The sequence below is a fragment of the Pleurodeles waltl genome, chromosome 8 (genome assembly GCF_031143425.1).
Source record: "Pleurodeles waltl isolate 20211129_DDA chromosome 8, aPleWal1.hap1.20221129, whole genome shotgun sequence".
Classification (NCBI taxonomy): Eukaryota; Metazoa; Chordata; class Amphibia; order Caudata; family Salamandridae; genus Pleurodeles; species Pleurodeles waltl.
In genome coordinates this window covers 880,522,060-880,541,824 of record NC_090447.1, presented here as the reverse complement: position 1 = coordinate 880,541,824, position 19,765 = coordinate 880,522,060, and the positions used below count along the sequence as shown (strand labels likewise).

Genomic DNA, 19,765 nt, shown 5'->3' with positions numbered 1-19,765 from the left:
GCTGGTGGTAGCAGCACCAGTTTACCACCGTCCGCCAGTTTGATCACTGCCGGATTTCCGCCTTTATTGTGAAGGAAGTCCGGCAGTGCTCACAATCTGGCGGACGGATGATAGTCGCGGTGGTGGTATTTTGGCGGCCATCACCCCATCTGTAGGCGGATTTTACCGCCAATGTCTCAATGATCACCATTGTGTGCGGGAGTTGCACTGGTGTCTGATAGAACTCCAATTTGAAACCTTGAACATTCTCTAGAACCCATAGGACCTTTGATACTCTGCGCCAGTTGTGTATAAACAGTGTTGTTCTTCCCCCCAGAGATAACTCTGATAAAGAAATGATTCTCACCTGTGGTACTAGGTCTTGGAAGTAGATCTGGTTGCCTTTGAATCGCCCTTTTTTTCAGAAACGCCCAGGGGAGCTGCAGGTTCTGGAAGGATAGAAGATAATGGATTGATCTTGGTAACCACCTCTACCTCTTTGGTAGTAGCCTCCCTGCTGGCCTTGTTTATATCCTCGGCCGATGCTCGTCCCTTAAAGCATCCAACCCTGTTAAAAAGTGGGTGGAGGACTTTTTTAATGGATCCATGAGCTTTGTCTAGGTTGGAATAAGTTGCTACAAACGTTGAGAGCTCTTTCAGGAAGGGGGCTCCAAAAAGGAGATCCTGTGCCGAAGGTACCGCGTCCAAGGAGGCTAGATCAGTCTGCTTAGAGTCCAATTTTATCAAAGTTCTGCATCAATAGGTATCTTTGATTCTTTGAAATGGGAGGCCATTTCTAGTATCTTGGTCAAAGGACCTGACATGTCTAATAGCTTGTCTTGACATGATCTAGCCCCTTTTTTGGATCTTTGGTGAATTTCTTAAGGTGAGTCTCACTGGTGGGATCCGCCTATGGGGTGTCTGTCACACTTTCTGGTAGGTTTGGTCATAATCCGCCTCCTCTTGTGAGGGAACCCAAGTGGATCTGGGGTGTATGATATCCCCGGGTTCAAATGAAAGAATTTTGGGGTGCTTACGTGAAGCTAGATGGTGTGTCTTTAGTTTACCTCACCTTGTGTTGTCTTCCTGATCCGAACTCTGAGATGCTGAGGAGTCTGAGTCATCTGTGCCCGTGTCGACAAGGGAGCTTGAAGGGGCACTAGAGACGTGGTCAGTTGCCAGAGATGCTGCCAATTTTTCAAATGCCACTGAATGGGGTACTATATTTTGTTTGGCTTTTCACCTGTTTCTTTTGATATGTCAGAAGGGAAGGAAGCCAGCCTTGCTGTTGCGCGAAACCGTAGAGATGGTGTTTTAAGGGGGCAGTGGCCTTCATTAAGGCGTCATTAAAAGTTTGTTGTACTCCTGCCTCCAAGACGTGGACCAGGTTTTGTTCAAATGGCCCAAAGAGGTCTTCATCATAGTAATAATTACCATCTCGTTCTTGATATTCATCAATCATTGCTAGAGGTCTAGCTATTCAATGTTTTCGAAAGAGAGGAATAGGTGGAATCACTAGTGTAATTTGTAACTAGCTTATTAAAGCCCCAGGAGAGGTAGCCAGGGGGAGCACAGCAGCAGAAAACTTTGATTTTTTCAATGTCCCAATATAGGCCCGACCAAAGTTATTAATAATAAGGAGTGGAGGGGAAGATGGCCTGAATAATGCTCTGGGAAGAGCCTCTGAAGAATGTATACAACCCTGCTGAACTCTGTCTAGGCAGGGCATCTTCAGAAGCGTGTTGCCTAAAGGATCCTTGTCAAATGCGTTCATCTCTAAGTTTGAAAAGCTTGCGATGATTGGCATCCAGGTTACGAACGCGTGGTCCGATCCCGAGAGAGGCAATCAAAAGAGGGTGACTCAATCGATGATTGCGTCGTCCTTGCTCCCAATATTGGCTCTCCACTTTATTACAAGCAAAAGTGGCTAAGCATCTCGCTCGGAGGGGAACAACTACCTCTACTAGGTGATTGTTAACAATACAGACACTCAATGAATCAGACCTGCTACCAGGGACTCGCTGCACAAAGCGTATCTCAGAGTGAGCAAAAACACAATAAAGATTAAAGATATAGGCGATTACATGTTTGTATGTCACAATTAACCCCTTCGCTGCCAGGCCTTTTTCCCTCCTGTGCCGAGCCTTTTTATGGCTATTTGGGGCAGATCGCGCTTAGGCCCTCATAACTTTTTCTCCACATAAGCTACCCATGCCAAATTTGTGTCCTTTTTTTCCAACATCCTAGGGATTCTAGAGGTACCCAGACTTTGTGGGTTGCACTGAAGGAGATCAAGAAATTAGCCAAAATAAATCGAACTTTTTTTGTTGTTTTTTTAAATGGGAAAAAAGGGCTGCAGAAGAAGGCTTGTGTTTTTTTCCCTGAAAATAGCATCAATAAAGGGTTTGCGGTGCTAAAATCACCATCTTCCCAGCTTTCAGGAACAGGCAGACTTGAATCACAAACTCCAATTTTTCAACACAATTTTGGCATTTTACTGGGACATACCCCATTTTTACTATTTGTTGTGCTTTCAGCCTCCTTCCAGTTAGTGACAGAAAGGGGTGTGAAACCAATGCTGGATCCCAGAAAGCTAAACATTTCTGAAAAGTAGACAAAAGTCTGAATTCAGCAAGGGGTCATTTGTGTAGATCCTACAAGGGTTTCCTACAGAAAATAACAGCTGAAATAAAAAAATATTGAAATTGAGGTGAAAAAAACAGCCATTTTTCTCCATGTTTTACTCTGTAACTTCTTCCTGCAAAGTCATATTCTCAAAAGCAATATACTGTTACGTCTGCTGGACTCTTCTGGTTGCAGGGATATATAGGGCTTGTAGGTTCATCAAGAACTCTAGGTACCCAGAGCCAATAAAGGAGCTGCACCTTGCAAAGGGTTTTCATTGTATACCGGGCACACAGCAATTAATTTGGTGAAATATAAAAAGTGAGAAATAGGTATCAAGAAAACCTTTGTATTTCCAAAATGGGCACAAGATAAGGTGTTGCACATCTCTGAATTCCGGGGTGCCCATACTAGCATGTGAATTACAGGGCATTTCTCAAATAGACGTCTTTTTTACACACTGTCTTACATTTGGAAGGAAAAAATGTAGAGAAAGACAAGGGGCAATAACACTTGTTTTGCTATTCTGTGTTCCCCCAAGTCTCCCGATAAAAATGGTACCTCACTTGCGTGAGTAGGCCTAATGCTCGCGACAGGAAACGCAACATGGACACATCACATTTTTACATTGAAATCTGATGTGTTTCTTGCAAAGTGCCTAGCTGTAGATTTTGGCCTTTAGCTCAGCCGGCACCTAGGGAAACCTACGAAACCTGTGCATTTTTTAAAACTAGACACCTAGGGAAATCCAAGATGGGGTCACTTGTGGGGCTCTCACCAGGTTCTGTTACCCAGAATCCTTTGCAAACCTCAAAGTTTGGCCAAAAAATCACTTTTCCTTACATTTCGGTGACAGAAAGTTCTGGAATCTGAGAGGAGCCACACATTTCCTTCCACCCAGCGTTCCCCCAAGACTCCAGATAAAAATGGTACCTTGCTTGTGTGGGTAGGCCTAGCGCCCGCAACAGGATATGCCACAAAACACAAAGTGGACACATCACATTTTTCTAAAGAAAACAGGCCTGTTTTTTGCAAAGTGCCTAGCTGTGGATTTTGGCCTCTAGCTCAGCCGGCACCTAGGGAAACCTACCAAACCTGCGCATTTTTTAAAACTAGACACCTATGGGAATCCAAGATGGGGTGACTTGTGGGGCTCTCGCCAGGTTCTGTTACCCAGAATCCTCTGCAAACCTCAAAATCTGGGCCAAAAATCACTTTTTCCTCACATTTCGGCGGCAGAAAGTTCTGGAATCTGAGAGGAGCCACAAATTTCCTTCCACCCAGCGTTCCCCCAAGTCTCCCGATAACAATTGTACCTCGCTGTGTAGGTGGCGCAAGTGCTTGTGACAGGGAAGAGCCAAAAACATTTTGAAATTGAGGGGCAACCAAAGCGGGTCCAAAAGGGCAGTTTGAAAAAAAAACATTTTTAGGCTGACAAGTTCAGCAGAATTTTTATCATTATAGATGAGACAATGCTGGGTGGTAGGAATTTTGTGGATCCCTGCAAATTCCGGAAGGTTCCATCACAAAAATGTGGGAAAAATTTGTGATTTCCAGCAAAGTTGGAGGTTTGTAGGGCATTGTGGGTAAGAAAATGGTGCGGGGTGCCTGTGAAGCACACCACCCTGGAATTACCCAGATGTTTAGTTTTCAGATGTGTCTAAGTCTTGTGGATTTTTCTACATGGCAACGTCCCAAAGTCCATAAAGTGCAGCCCTCACCATTCCAATTGGGACGATTTGGAGAGTTAGCCAAGCTCTTTTGGCCCAAATGTAAAACGAAAATCCAAAATAATCAAATGTCCTCTTGCTTGCCGTGGAATAAGAAGTTTTAGAGTGCGGGGGAGAGTTTAAAGACTGTTACCCCCTTCAGTTGGGGTGGGGGCATAACCAGGCCCATACTGGTTGGTAGCCACCACCCCACTTTTTTTTTTTTTTTAATTCCCTGGCAGCTAGTAGTGTGGATCGGGGGTAATTGCCCCATCTGCCCACTGGTGGTAAGAACAACGTTGTCCCCATTTATTTGGGGTGGGGGTATGGCCATACCCTCACCCTCTTACTTTGAAAACAAAAATCTTCCTTGGTCTCTGGTGGGCTTTCTGCCCCCCCTTGGGTGCATATGGGCCCTCCCAAAATTAGCCAATCTGCCCCCATGGGGGGGCAGATATGGCCAACAGTAACGTGCCCCCATGGGGAGCGACCCTTGCCCAATGGGCTGCCCCCCCAAACAAAACACACACATACACACACACCAATCCCTGGTGCCTAATTCTGCCCTCGGCCTAATTGAAATAGGCCAATCTACCCCCAAGGGGGGCAGTAAGGGCCTAAAATAAATTTGCCCCCCCAGGGGAACGACCCTTACCTAAGGGGTCGCCCCCCTTGCGTGAAATTGACGCAAAAAAATAAAAATCCGTGGTTTCTGCCCCCCCTTGGGGACAGATTGGTGTAGCAAAAATCAGCCGATCTGCCCCCAAAGGGGGCAGAAATGGCCTAAATACAATTTGCCCCCCCAGGGGAGCGACCCTTGCCTAAGGGGTCGCTCCCCATCTATAAAACAAAAATAAAAATCCCTGGTGCCTAGTGGTTTCTGCCCCCCTTGGGGGCAGATCGGCCTAATTAAAATTATTAATTTTAAAATAAATTGCCCCCCCAGGGGAACGACCCTTGCCTAAGGGGCCGCTCCCCTTGCGTGAAATTGACGCAAAAAAATAAAGATCCCTGGTGTCTAGTGGTTTCTGCCCCCCTTGGGGCAGATTGGCGTAGCAAAAATCGGCCAAATGGCCTAAATAAAATTTGCCCCCCAAGGGAGTGACCCTTGCCTAAGGGGTCGCTCCCCTTGTGTAAAAATCTTGTTAAAAAAAAAAAACTCCCTGGTGTCTAGTGGTTTCTGCCCTCATAAAAATAGGCTAATCTGCCCCCAAGGGGGGCAGAAATGGCCTAAATATAATTTTTCACCCTAGGGGACCGACCCTTGCCTAAAGGGTCGCTCCCCAACTCTAAAAAAAAAAAAAAAAAATTTTTACAAAACAACAACAAAAAAATTATCCCTGGCGCCTAGAGGTTTCTGCCCCCCCCGCCCCAGGGGCAGATCGGCCCAAGGGGGGGGCCAGAAAAGGCCTTGAAAAAATGCCACCCTGGGGAGCCACCCTTGCCCACGGGGTCGCTCCCCTTATGCCCATTTCCTAACAAAATAATATCCCTGGTGTCTAGTGGGGGTCGGGGAGGTGTTGGTGTGGAAGGGGAAGGGCTCCCCCTTCCATCCCTGCCTTGGGGGGTGGGAGGGAAGCCCACAGAGGGATCGCTAGCGCTCCCTCCGAGCTCCAGGCCGAGGACGTAATGGTTACGTTCTCAGCACAGAAGCGGTTAACACTCCATCAAATGTAAATAATGAGGAAGTACTTAACTGGCTGCGGAGCAGCTAAGAAAGGAGTTATCTCTGCCAGGGGTATATATGTGGGGTCACCTCTATGGTTGATCATGTGACTGATGTGTTTTTGGCAAATGTAGTGTTTATTAAATTTATTGTTATTCGCTGCTGGAAAATAAAGCATGGAAAGATAATAATCGGAGCCTCCGGTCCTGACTTAGAATTGGGAAACAGGGACAGGAGGGCGGTTGGGAGAGAAAAGAAAATTAGGAACGGGAGAGGAGGAATTGATAACGTTTTGAAAAAGAGTTATGACGCAGCCAGTGATGACTGTGTTACAGGGCAAATAGAGCAGCAGATGGTCAGCGGAGGGGCATAGCTAATTAATCTGTACTTGGTGCATGCGGCGCAGAAGGAAAAAGAAGTGGCACATGGCAAGAGCTGCCCACTGAGAAGGCAGCAAAGAAAATCGACACTTACGACAATAAATGGTAAGCAATGGGAGGTTTCTAAGCCAGTAATGAATACAAGACTCTCACATGCAAGAGCATGTGCGGAGGCCAGTGGCATTTCAGTGAACCTTAAATAGTTTGTGAATTCTGCATTTCAATGAGCAGTGTCAGTTCTTGTTACAATGATTGTGAACCCGCCATTGACAAGTGTAGGTTCCATAAAAGAGGCCTGACTTTTCCCTTGTAAAAAAATTGGCAAGGCTAAAGAACATGTGAAGCAAGTGCATTGAAACATACTGAAAGCAAAATAAAACGTTCAATTTGAAAAACATAGGCTATAGAACTTGTAACAGTTCTTTCAAGGAGTATACCAGAAGGAATGCAAATACATATTTATTCAGGTACAAGAAATCTGTTGGTAGGGGGTTGTACCAGTAACAAGCTGTCAATGAAAGAATGTTCATGTACAAAAGGGATGGAGAAGCTAATGTCACATACAAGGTTGATTCAAACAATCTAAAGGGCTTTAATAGAAACGTGCATTGGCTACTGAATCAATCCCCATAATCCCCTTTCTTCACACATGAGACCACGTTTCCCAAACATACCAACATAAACAAATAAATGAGTAGGGCTCTGGTGTAAGGGGCCATGCCCATTGTTGCCCAAATACTACAAGAAAATGAATATGCATGCTAGGGGTCACCAACTGGGTACGCCTTTATCGAGGTATTGGAAAGTACTTAGTGGAAGAGGAGGTATCTAGCAATATGGAGATTACAATTGTATAATTTTGTAATTCTAGTATATTTGATTTAGTTTTATTGACAGACCAACAGTACAGGTAAATATAGCATCAGTCGTTTTCTATTGTGGAGGAGGAGGACTTCAGTGGTTTCCATCAGTATTTTACTGCTACATCTTTTTTCAAAAGGTGTTGTATGAACAACGTCTTATGGTTTAAATGAACAGCATCACCCAACAAGTTTTGCCCCTTTTGCAAGCTTTCCTAGGGATTAATCAGTACAATTTTATCTGTCTGGGCACTCCTGAGGTAAGCAGTGCAAGTATTTTAGTAGGCATTCCATATGTTTAAGTTAGATAACTCCTAGACTTGTCCTCAGGTAGTTGAAGTGCGCTTTTGTTGGAATTGTGCTAAAATTTGTCTCATACAATATAGTGTTCATCTGGCATTTGTTGAAAACACCCATGCAAATCAAGAGGACTGCATTCCAAAGTAACTAACTTTATACAACATATAATTATGCACTCTAATGTAAATTTCTCATGATTTTTCACCAGTCCCCTCAGTTGAGGCACATCTGTCCCACTTCATCCCACTACCAGAGACTGATAACCCTAAGCCCTATTAAAGTACATCCATCTCCACCCGCACCCACCAAGGTACCGGGCACCACCGCTCATGCAAATTTGGGGAGTGGGGGTGTTTTCCAGAACAAAGATCCAGCCAGGGAATACTGAACCACACTGTCAGCTCCAGAAAAACCGTGGCAGAAAGGGCATACGTGAGGAGGATGGAAAAACAAGGGTGAGATGGTCTGCCCAAGAGTTGTCCTGCCCCAAGAGATACATCACTCTCAGAGAAAATGTTGGTTTGCACCCATTTTGCAAGCTTACCTTCTTCTCAACTTTCCCTTTGTACCACAACCATCACGGCACAAAACTAAGTCCAGCTTCACATCATTTCAATGGTAAAAAGTGAGATACCAGTGACTGAATTCTTAGAGATGTGATGTGCCCACACATCTTCTTGTACCACCTTTACAATCCCTTACCTAAGTGACAAAGGCATTTGTATTGCACATTTTACCATTCTGTTCTCATTATTCCCCACTTATTAATTAGACTAGGGATTGCACAAAGAATACCTGTGTTTATTGCCACTTTCTTTTAAGAAAAAATAAAAGAACTCTAGCCAACACCTTTGTGCGTGGATAAATTCAACCACATAAAAACCCAGTACAAAGAAGACACGCTTTACCTAAGTGCCATTGCTCTGAGCCTGTGATAAGTAAAGTGAAAACCAAACAATGGAAGCTATAGAATCGGAGACTGCTAAGCAGCTGTGTTCATGATGACATTGTCAGGAATCACCCCCAGGACATCTGAAATGGAGAGGCAGAAACGGATCACTGTTTACTTTCCACGCTATGGGGGGTCATATTTTAACAGATCGAGTTATTTTAAGAACCTAACTCGCCCCTTTTGGCGTGTTGACAAAGAACAGGTGTTCTTTTCAGTCAGAAAGTGAGAAAGAAATAAAGACACCTTTAAATCTTATTCTTATCTTGTCACATTTGCTGTGTGTTCATAGACAAAGGTCAAAAGTCAGTTTGTCTTCTTACAAATAATTTTCCTCCTGACTGCAGAGTTCCAAGATTTAGTAAGGTGAACTGAAAGTCTGTAGAGTGTCAGGTTTTTTCCAACAAATGTTTAAATAACTAAGTCAACTGTATAACATTTCAAAATATATTTCAGTAGTTGTGAAAATCTACTTTTTGTACTTCTGTGTGATGAAATAAATATTTTTATAGGATAAAAACAAATCAGGACACTCTACTTGGTGATGTGCAAAGGATAAATATGTCTTCTGTAACCCAGTTTTCACAGATTTCTGTTACTACACTCTTTAGTTTTATCAGTACAGCTGCAAGTTAGTAGGAAGTTTTTGGGACATTTCTTGGAAATTTACTGTCTGTAAATTACACCGTGCTACCACATCATGCTTTAGTAACATATTTATTAAAAGTTTGTGTTTAAAATTAAACTGAGAAACACTCCTGCCCTGATCGCAGTGCTATTAGTAAACTAAGAGGCAAGTCATAGATCATGTGTCCCCTACATGTGGACTAGATTCTTATTATACATGGAGCAAACGTTTAGTCTACTTAATCAAACAAAAGGGGATTTTTTTGTACAGCAGAAATGCTGAGCTCACGTATCTGAAGGTGCACTCATATGTGAGAATGAAGAAAAAGGCAACTCTTTAAACTGAAATATTTGCCTGCGATCACAATTTGAGACCTGTGAACAGGTCAAGTACATTTGTTAGGTAGAGTAGGTTAGTCAAGTTACTTGACCTGCAAGCCTACTAACATTTTAATGATTTTTCGAGGCCTGGAATGTGGGACAAAGTTTCAACACTGTGATATCACCAGGGCTCAAGAGGTCATATCTTTCTGCTATCCCTTGTATTTTGGTGAATTGACACCTACTCTCCTGAGGGTTGAATACTATGTACAGCAGTGCTTTAAATAGGCAGGTATTGTCTGGTACGGAGTACCTGCACTTCTTTAATTTGAAAGGGAGAGTATCTGCACTTCTGCAATGCATTTAATAGGAGAGTACCAGCACTTACTAGGAACAAAGAGGGGCTCTAAATAGTGAGTACCTGCACTTCTGTAATTCCATTTAAAGCAGTGTATAAAAATGTAATAATAACAATATTAATAATGAACGAAATCATGTTTTAAAGCTAAATACAAACTGATTTGCATATATTCAGCACATATGCATTGTATAAAACTGGGACTGCACACTAAACATGCATTTTGGTGCAGGAGGAAACTCACGCAAGACCGCTGCAAGGGCAACAGGACTAGCATGTCTGCAGCTCACACGTGACACTTAAGAACCTTCAGTGCTTACCACATTTAAGAATTCAAACCACTGCAGGCAGAGACTGAAAGAGGGAAGGCAAGAACTTGTCCTACCTGCATCCCTGGCAGACCTGCCTGTACGGGGGAATGAGCCATAGCAACTGCTGCAACGTCAATACTGGAAGGGGTAAATAAATCCAGTCCGACCAGGGAGGGCACCACACTTTACATCCACAGAGAGAAACGATGAGAGAGCAAAAAACAAATGAGTAAATTTGTACGCAATTCGGTTTAAAAGAGGGGCGGGTCAGAGAGACACCAGCGTTGTCCCGTCTCCTTCCCCAGTCAATGCTTTTCCAGTCTTATTAACTGTACAGGGGCTGACGCCCCTTTAGCTCCTCACGCCGACAGCCAGCAGGAGGTAACAACTCCCCACACGAAATCCGCAGCAGAGGCATGGAAGGAGGCGGAGTGACAGCGTCCCTGGCTCTCAGGTATCCTCTCGTGAGCAGCAGTTTCGGGGCGTCTGCGCTCCTCCCCCTGTGCTAGCTGAGCCTATAGTGTGTCAAGGCAAGGCGTGTAACAGCATCCTCATGTAAGGTTAAAAAGCATCAGAAACCTATTACTGCAGTACTTGCAGCAACATCCATCCCTGAAATGTGCTTGCTGCTGTTTCACTGTTAGTCAGATTTATTTCTGAGTTGGTGATGCCGAGTGTCACGAATGTGCAGAGAGGCGTGTCGTTTCCTCCTGCTGGCTGCAGTGGATTCTTTTCTGTGCCCCTAGCTCCGCGTGTCAGTTAAGTAACTGCGGACATCGGTCCCTTCAGAAATCTGGTCGCACAGCTCAACAGCGGGGTTTAGTATAGAACGCTGGGGGTGAAGGAAAACACTTCCTGGTGCAGTGTGAGGAGGAGGGCGAGTGTCACTGCACAGCGAGCGAGGGGATTGGCAGATAGCCTTGCCAATAGGCACTGAGGGGTATGAACAAATACATTTCCATGCACTTAGCCGCAAGAGAGCAGAGGCAAAGTGCTTTAAAGGCTCGTACAGGCAAATTGCAGGGGTCGGGCGATTAGACCATTTGAGGTTTAAATAGTGAAAACATATTACGAGGTATACACATATGCAAACGATAGGGAATCTTACGTAGCCTATAAAATTAGCATACTTGGAAAAAAACCATATACTCAAGTTCGCTGTACATATTTAAATATGACATAAAGGAGAGTAGCTTAGTCATTGAGATTCGGAGCGTGCGAAACTCACAGTTCTTAGCTGAAAAAGCAGTTGCCTGCCAGGTAGAGGGGTGAGATAACTAAGGTTCGAGATGGACTGTTTTCATGAGGGTTGATTAGGTGGATGTACTGTCCTGCTGGACACCTCATGTATCAGTCCCTCCCTAGCGGCTATGCTTACACCCCACACCCATCTATCACCAGTCAGGTGACCCTGCCAATAAAAGGGGCTGGTCTATGTTGAGGGATACCTGCACCCAACTCCCACGTTTGCGTTTAAGAGGAACAGATAAAACAGATACTATGTAGTTAGGACCTTTAGGGAACCGGTCAAAAGGAATGACATTAGTGTCGTGCTGGGACTCCCACCATTATTGGACATCACAGATGTGGAGATTGTTCTGCATGAGAGTTCACAGGAGACACCAGAGAATTGAGGACTGTGGAAAGGGTGTATTACTTGAAATCATTTTCTAACTGTAAAACTCGTAATGTGATTTACATCATTCAAAGTCTTTGCATGCTGATATATATTGTCCAGACAACACAGTTGGTCAAACAACGGATAGCACAACATATGAGCAGGTTCATAGTGATCAAACACTATAAAGCATATGGACATACTGCAGATGACATCTTCTGACAACTTGTGGAGGTCATCAGTGTGCCGACGAGGGGTGGAGACAGCAATATTGTTGGACTTTAATGAATGTAAATGGATAGATTATTTGAACTGTACAGAGGATGGACTGAATGATGCCAGTGACATGAGGAGACTCCCAGACATACACGTATGAATAGAACATCACTATTGGTAGGTTGCACCCATGAACAATGGTTCTGACCTTTGGGCAATTATTGGATATTACAAAAATATCTTTTTGCACAATTGATGGGTTATTTTCACATATATGTAGAATTGATAAAAAAAAAGTAATCCTTCCAGAGATGTTGTGGATTATATGCAATTTCTCATATGGATAACTGATAAGAGATGTGATCCTCCTATAGAGGTTGGGGATTATTATAAGCAATCACTTGTTGACATACTTCCTGGAGGATACATGGGGGGTAACTTGGACTATGATGCTCCCTGTATGTTGCACTAGTTTTGGGTCAGAAGATAATAGTGATCAAAATGTTTTCCTAGGTCTATATAATAATATGTAAGATCCATTTTGAATCTTATATAGCGATTAGGACTTCCGATTATTGAGCAATTTGATAGGATGCTGGAGTGGGATGAGTTATGCCACTTCATAATGAACGGAACGGAACGGACCGTCCAGGTATGCTCTTTATTAAATCAGAAGACATAAGAATTACATTACACACATCGACCACTCCAAGATGACGACCGCGGGGGTACGGTCTAGTGGTTCCAGGATTCACCACATACATAGAGGGGATGAGCGTGCAGTGTCTTCCTAGATGTTGGAGAGAAACGCGCAGGACTTTTTTGACGGAGTGACAGAGATGGATACGCACACCTGTAGTGATGTGGCATAGAATGTGTGAAGGTCATCTGGAACCTTATGACATTGCTTGCCTGTGATGTCACGGTATTCCACAGGCCTTCACTGACGTTTATACTGCAGCTTGACTCTGTGCCCCCTGTATCTGGGAAAGTCGTCGCTGCTAATTATAAATAAACATTAGTGGAACACTTCTCGTACTTCAAGAGTGGCGACGAGGATGGAGAAATCGTGAGGACCAGAAACGCTGCTTTCCTAGCAGTTTTTTTTCTTTGGTGCTGTTTTTCAGTGGATTTGCTCATCTAGCGATTCTCTTCTTCAAGTTGCTGTGAGTGTTTATCGTACCAGGGGTGGTGGGGGGGCACAGAGTTAAATTTTGAAGGCGGGGTGGCAAACAATAATTTAAGTTGTGTGCGTGAGGCCAAGCAACACACTTCTCTTCAGTTGGTCTAAGCGCGTGAAGCAATCTACGCGTGTGCAGCTGCACGTGATTCTACACATTTTTCTTCGATCGTGCGGCACGTTTTATGTGTTTAAGGATACGCACACACAGGTTTCTACCCTGAATCTCTTCCCGCGTGCAGTGCATTATAATAAAAAAAACTCACAGGACTCAGAACCTTTTCTTTTCACCGTGTCTACAGCCTCTACGTCTTGGTTCCTGTTCAATGTTTTTCCGGCTGTAGTTCAACGAAATAGAAAGGGGACCTCAAGTCTCAAGTTTTCTGCAGTTCGGCCATCTTAGTTTGGGAAAAAAAAAACTAGAATCAATTTTTTTGTTTGTTTTTTTATTGTTTGAGTGACAATAGTTTTTTTTTCTGTAGTTTTGTTCATGTTTTGAGAATATTTGTGACTGTGTTTGTAATTTTACTGAAAAAAAATATATTTTGATATTTCTTGATTCCACAAGTTCCACAATGCAGAATGTATTGCCTCTTGCTCCTTTTTTACAAGATCCTGGGGACCCTCCTTTGGAATGGAAGCTATGGCTACGTTCTTTTAAGGCATACCTAGGAGCTATTGATGGACACAAATTCCGACCTGAAAGAATTAAAAGTTTAATGTATTTTTATTTGGGAGTTGAAGGTCAGAACATTTTTGATCATTTACCACCATATGAAATGGGCAAAGAAGAAGAATTGGATATATTTGAAATGGCAGTTGCAGAACTGGACAAGCCTTTTACAAAAACTAAGAATATTGTAGTACACAGGTACAAGTGCTTTACTAGGTCACAAAACCCCAATGAAAGTATTGACACGTTCACTACAGCACTGAAGGTTTTGGCTGCAAAATGTGAATTTGAGAATTTTACTTCTCAACTCATTAGAGATCAATTAGAAGCAAGATGCTATTCTAAAATAATTCAAGAGAAATTACTTACGTGTAAAGACCCTTCTTTAGACAAAGCTATTGATATTGCAAAAAGTATTGAATGTTCTTTGGAAGATGCTAAACAATTAGAACTATCTTTGTCTAATACAACTATTTCAGGAACAGTGACGAGTGTACAGAGCAGTGATAACAGGAAACACTTGCGTGCTGAGAAAAAGCAGGATGGTTCTTTGACCTCCAGAAACACTTCTTCATTTAAATACAACCAAAAGACTATTTTTTATAGATGTGGTTTTTCAGCTCATGTATCTTCTTTTAAGAACTGTCCTGCTGTTAATCAAAAGTGTAGGAACTGCAGCAAAATGGGGCATTTCTCACGAATTTGTAGGAGTGTAAGGAAAAATAATGTTCGTTGTGTGCTTAATGAAGATACGGAGAATGTACAACATGATGACAATGAATTTGTGTTAGTAGTTAAAGATACAATAACATCAGTTAACAAACCAGTTATAGACCCTGATATTGATGTATTAATAGAAGGGGTTGTAGTAAACCTTTTGGTAGATACAGGAGCTCGCATTACTATTGTATCACAGGAAAAATTTGATGAATTTTGGGTGTCAAAAACTCTTCTTCCTCCTGATGTTTCTACAGTCGCGTTTGAATGAAGCAAAATTGATTTAATTGGTTATTTTGGGGCTTCATTGTCTATCTGTGATGAAACTATTCAAGGAAAAGTGTATGTAGCTAAAAAGGGGATTAATTTGGGGTTAGTTAATCAAGCTGAATTCAAGTTGATTATCAAACCAGGACGGGAAAAACCTCTGTCTGTTGAAAAAAAACAATTCAAATTGTGTTAAAACGGTTCCAGACTGTGTGGGTATCTGGCAATGGAAATTCAAAAAGTTATTTCAGGACAATTTGGGTAGGTTAACTAATTTTACGCATACAATAAAATTGAAACAAGGTGCAGTGCCTGTAAAACATAAATTAAGAAATGTACCTTTAAGTATAAGAACAGATTTGTCCAATTTGTTTAGGGTCATGTGTAAGCAAGGCATAATTGAGAAGGGAGAAGCAACTTTGTGGTTGTCTCCCATTGTTTTGGCAAAAAAAAAATCAGGAGACTTAAGTATGTGCGTGGATTTAAGGAGTTTAAATGAGGTAATTTGGGTGGACAGTTTTCCTTTACAAAGAATTGATGACCTCTTCACGAAAGTTGGTTCATCTAGTTAGTTTTTAAAACTGGATTTAAAGTCGGCATATCATCAGGTAGAATTGGACGTCGATTCCAGACATCTTACGGCATTTGTAACTCCTGATGGAACATTTCAGTTTTGCAGGTTGCCCTTGGGGCTAGCCTCAGTTGCTGCAGTTTTTCAAAGATTGATGTCTGACATGTTTATTAACAATCCCAATGTAGTAGTCTTTCAGGATGACATTTTGGTCTTTTCTGTTACTGAAGTTGCACATGATAACATTTTAGAGGATGTTGTTAAGTACATTGGAAGATAAAGAAGTCACTTTAAGGAAGGATAAATGCATATTAAAATCTAGAGAAATTGAGTATTTGGGACATGTTTTGTCCAAACAAGGTATTAAACCAAAACCAGGATTAGTAAGAAGCATCCTAGAAGCTCCTCCTCCAAAGACCAAAGATCAATTGTTGTCGTTTCTGGGGTTGTGTGAGTTCTATGCAATTTGTTTTACGGATTTTGCCAAAACCATTGAGTGTTTCAGAACTGTACCTAAGAAAAAATCAACATTTTCTTGGTCTGATGAGTGCAATAGAACGTTAGAGCAAATCAAACATGAAATTGTTAGAGCCCCTATTTTGCAGCTCTTTTCAGAAGAAAAGAAACAGTTGTGAGTGTGGATGCTTGTGAGTATGGTTTGGGTGCGGTTTTAACACAACTATCATGTAATGGAAATGAGAGCACTATTGGGCTTGCTTCGAGAACTCCACGACTGGGGAAACGTAAATATTCAGTGATTGAGAAAGAACTTTTGGCATGTGTGTGGAGTGTAGAAAAGTTTAAATAATATCTTTGGGGTAGGCATTTTGTTTTAAAAACTGATCATCGGCCTTTGGTAGAAATATTGTCAGGAAAGAAAATTAAAGGCTTGCATAGCTAGGTTGTCGGCCAAGTTTTTAGAATGTAATTTTTCAGTTGAGTACATTCCTGGTGGGAAGGATTGTAGAGCAGATTATCTTTCTCGATTGCCCATTAAAGATGGCGATGGACAAGAGTAGAAAACAGAAATTGAAGAATGTTTTGTGGCATGTATTGCTGAGTATGACAAATTGTTGGATGAAAAGGAAGGGATTGATTCAGTACGGAAAGATACATTATTGTGTGAAGTGATGTATTTGGTTAAGTCTGGTTGGCCCAAAGAGAAGAATTTGTCGTCTGAGTTGCAACCATTCTGGAAAGTGTATGATGAGTTATCCATTAAAGGAGATGAGTTGGTTAGGGGTAACAAGCTTATCCCTCCTGTGTGTTTTAGGAAAGATTTAGTTGCTAAGGCTCATTCTGGTCATTTGGGTGCCACCGTTACCAAAAGGAAGTTGAGATCTGATCTTTGGTGGCCTTGAATGGACAAAGAAATCAAGGAATTTTTCAGAAGTTGTACAAGATGTTGTATGAGTGATAAAGTACTAGTCATGGAAGGTGTTGTGTATTCATTTGTGCATTCACCAGCTAGAGCTTGGCAGAAAATTGGTCTATAATTTGTGGGTCCTTATCATGAATTACCACCTGACATGAGGTATTTTGTTGTGATTGGTGATCATCTTTGAGATGGTTTGAGGTGGAACCTGTAAGGTTTTAAACTACCCAAAGTGTTATTAATTGTTTGAAAAAAATCTTAATTCGTGAGGGTTTTCCTGAACATATTTTAACTGATAATGGGGTTCACTTTGTTTCAACAGAAATGCTTCATTTTTTGAGCAAACTTGGCATTAAACATATTAGTACTCCACTGTATCATCCACAAAGCAATGGGATTGTGGAACGGTTTATCGTGTGCTAGTGGATTGTATCCAGGCTGCATACAGAAGCAATATATCTGTGGATCAAGCTATTAAAGAACTTGTTTGGTCTTATCGCACTACACCACATGTGGCTACAGGCAAAAGCCCTTTTGAACTCATGAGGGATAGAATTGCAGCAACTGAATTATGTCGCTTCTGGATGATTAACTTGTTTCATGAAGGGAGTGATAAAAAAAAAATGTGCAAGTGGCAAAAAACAATTCAAATAATGTGGGAAAGAAGAGGCTGAGTGCGATTCATGATAAAGGTGGAAAACTGCAGGTAGGAGAGTGGGTGAGTGTAAAGAATCCCATGTTTGTTAGTAAAGGCATGTCAAAGTTTAGGGATTCTCAACAGATTCATGAATTACGCAGGAATGCTTGAAGCTTTCTGATGGCAGTTGGTGGAGCACCGCTCGCTTAGCATTGGATCCCAGTATGCAGGTACAGTTAGATAACACCTGTCGGAGAACACCTAATCAATCTATTGACATTGGTCATGAAAAGTGCGATAGGAGGAGAAGTATGAGAGTATGCCATAAGCCTACAAAATTTCAAGATTATGTTATGTCTTGAGAGTGTGCCATAAACCTACAAAATTTCTAGATTATGTTATGTCTTGATAAGCTCACCCATGTTGAAAGTCATTGTGTTTTGTGGTAACATTATATTCTTTATAAAAATTGTTCTAGTTGTTTCTTGCATTGTTTATTGGTTTGCTTATGTTTCTTGGTTCAATTTATTGTCTTATTTTAAAGGGGGTAAGAAGTGTAGTGATGTGGCATAGAATGTGTGAAGGTCATCTGGAACCTTATGACATTGCTTGCATGTGATGTCACGAAGTTCCACAGGTCTTCACTGACGGTTATTCTGCAGCTTTACTCTGTGCCCCCTATATCTGGGAAAGTCGACGCTGCTAATTATGAATAAACATTAGTGGAACACTTCTCGTGTCGTGATCACTTCAACACCCTTCGCATCAAGGTATGGCATTGAGATTTTGACTCGTAACTTTTAATGAATGTACAGATCGGCTTTTGTAGATTTTGAACAGGACTTCGGGTCCGTCCCTTTCCTTTCTTTATACATCCAGAGGAAAGTCAGAGTAAGAATACTTTCTCATTTATGGATATTAATTGTCACAGCATTTACAATGGACGTACTTTACCCACACACTTTCTTGAATAGTAATTTTGAGAGGTGATCGAAGTTTTGCAGTTTATCATTTTGACCCTACAAGTAAGGAATGTTTTTTTCTTTCATTGATGAACCCTGAGTGAGCACACATTTTGGCATGCAGAATCATTTAAGCATTAGAGATGTTGTCACATGAGGACTCACACTCTATCACCCACATTGTGAACCAAACACTGGGTCTTAAGGATTTAATTAATTCTTTATCATCATGGCATATGTATGCGCATGCAGTACTAAGGGCTGTGGTTGACACGAATGATGGGTGACAATCTTGCACTCCATTCACCTTTTTTCCCTCACAGTGATGTACGAAACGCACAAATTGGAAGTATCTCTAATTTGTGCCCATTGAACTTTATTGGTTTGTTAGCTGGACAACGGTGTCCTGATGAGGCCCCAAAGAATGATTGTGGAGTCATAACTTCACCTAATTGGTTGTAACTTGAACAATTACGTGGGGGTTACTTATGGTGTAGGCCTCCCGCACATAATTGATACCAAAATCAGAAAACCATTGGTGAAACTTACAGTATGTCATGGTATTGTATGTGTACCTTTTTTTGTCTGTTTTGTAATCTATGGGACCACTGCGTCGTCTGCACTTTCAGTGGGTCAAGATTTGACAAAACCTATGTAAGATAATGAATTAAATATAGAGATCAATTTAGCCACAATATTGGTTAGCGTCCAGCATCAATGTGCGGTACTCGTGTACACATATACATACTAAATAAATTGAGTATGAATGAGTAAGAGTAATTAACAGAGGTTTGCAGATATTTGGTGGTGCAAGACCTGGCGCAATGAGCCCCAAATTATGATTGTTTTGTGTAAAAATAAAAGGGGATGAGCACACGTGCTCATGATGAGTTATAATCCCAAAGTATTGGTGTCTGTGTCATTACTAATTTATCATGTGGGTCAAACACTACATTGACAGTAAGGTGGGCTTGATGCCGCTTGCTGCCCTTTTCAGCCATCATGGCAATCCTGTCGCACTTCGAAGGGAGAAGGTGAGGAATTGTGTCCTGGATGAGGGAGGAGAGGAGACTGGTTGATTCCAGCATCGATCCTGCTGCTGCACTGGCCCTCAGTGCTACTCTGTGAGATGGAGGGGAGGAGCTTGGTTGTCACTGGGTGGTGGCAGAGAGAGAGTGACGCGCAAGAAACAGAGTGTTCCATCACACATCCCACCCAAAGGCCAAACAAAAAAGGAACTACCCACACACAAGGCCACCGCGGCTGGGGTATCCTCACCCTAGTTCTCTGCCCTGCATAGCGTGCCACCCCATCTCCTCTTCCCTGGGAGACAGCCTATGACAAAACTGCTGTGGTGAAAAGAAGACAAGCGTGAAATTGCCAGCAAGGAAGAAGCTGGGCCCTCTTCATCCCTCAAAAGTGGAGTGCAGCTAATCACCTCTGGCCTCTATGAGCCAACCTGCA

At 42.2% G+C, this 19,765-nt stretch overlaps 1 protein-coding gene across 1 annotated transcript in view; it reads right to left on the bottom strand.

Moving 5' to 3' along the window:
- STK24 (serine/threonine kinase 24) overlaps positions 1 to 10,947 on the bottom strand; it is a 665,456-nt gene extending 654,509 nt beyond the window's left edge. Inside the window, exon 1 of the mRNA XM_069205177.1 lies at positions 10,160 to 10,947. Within this exon, the coding sequence (XP_069061278.1) occupies positions 10,160 to 10,201 (42 nt within the window). The 5' untranslated portion in view covers positions 10,202 to 10,947. The remainder of the gene's footprint in view (positions 1 to 10,159) is intronic.
- Between the last annotated feature and the right edge of the window lie 8,818 nt (positions 10,948 to 19,765).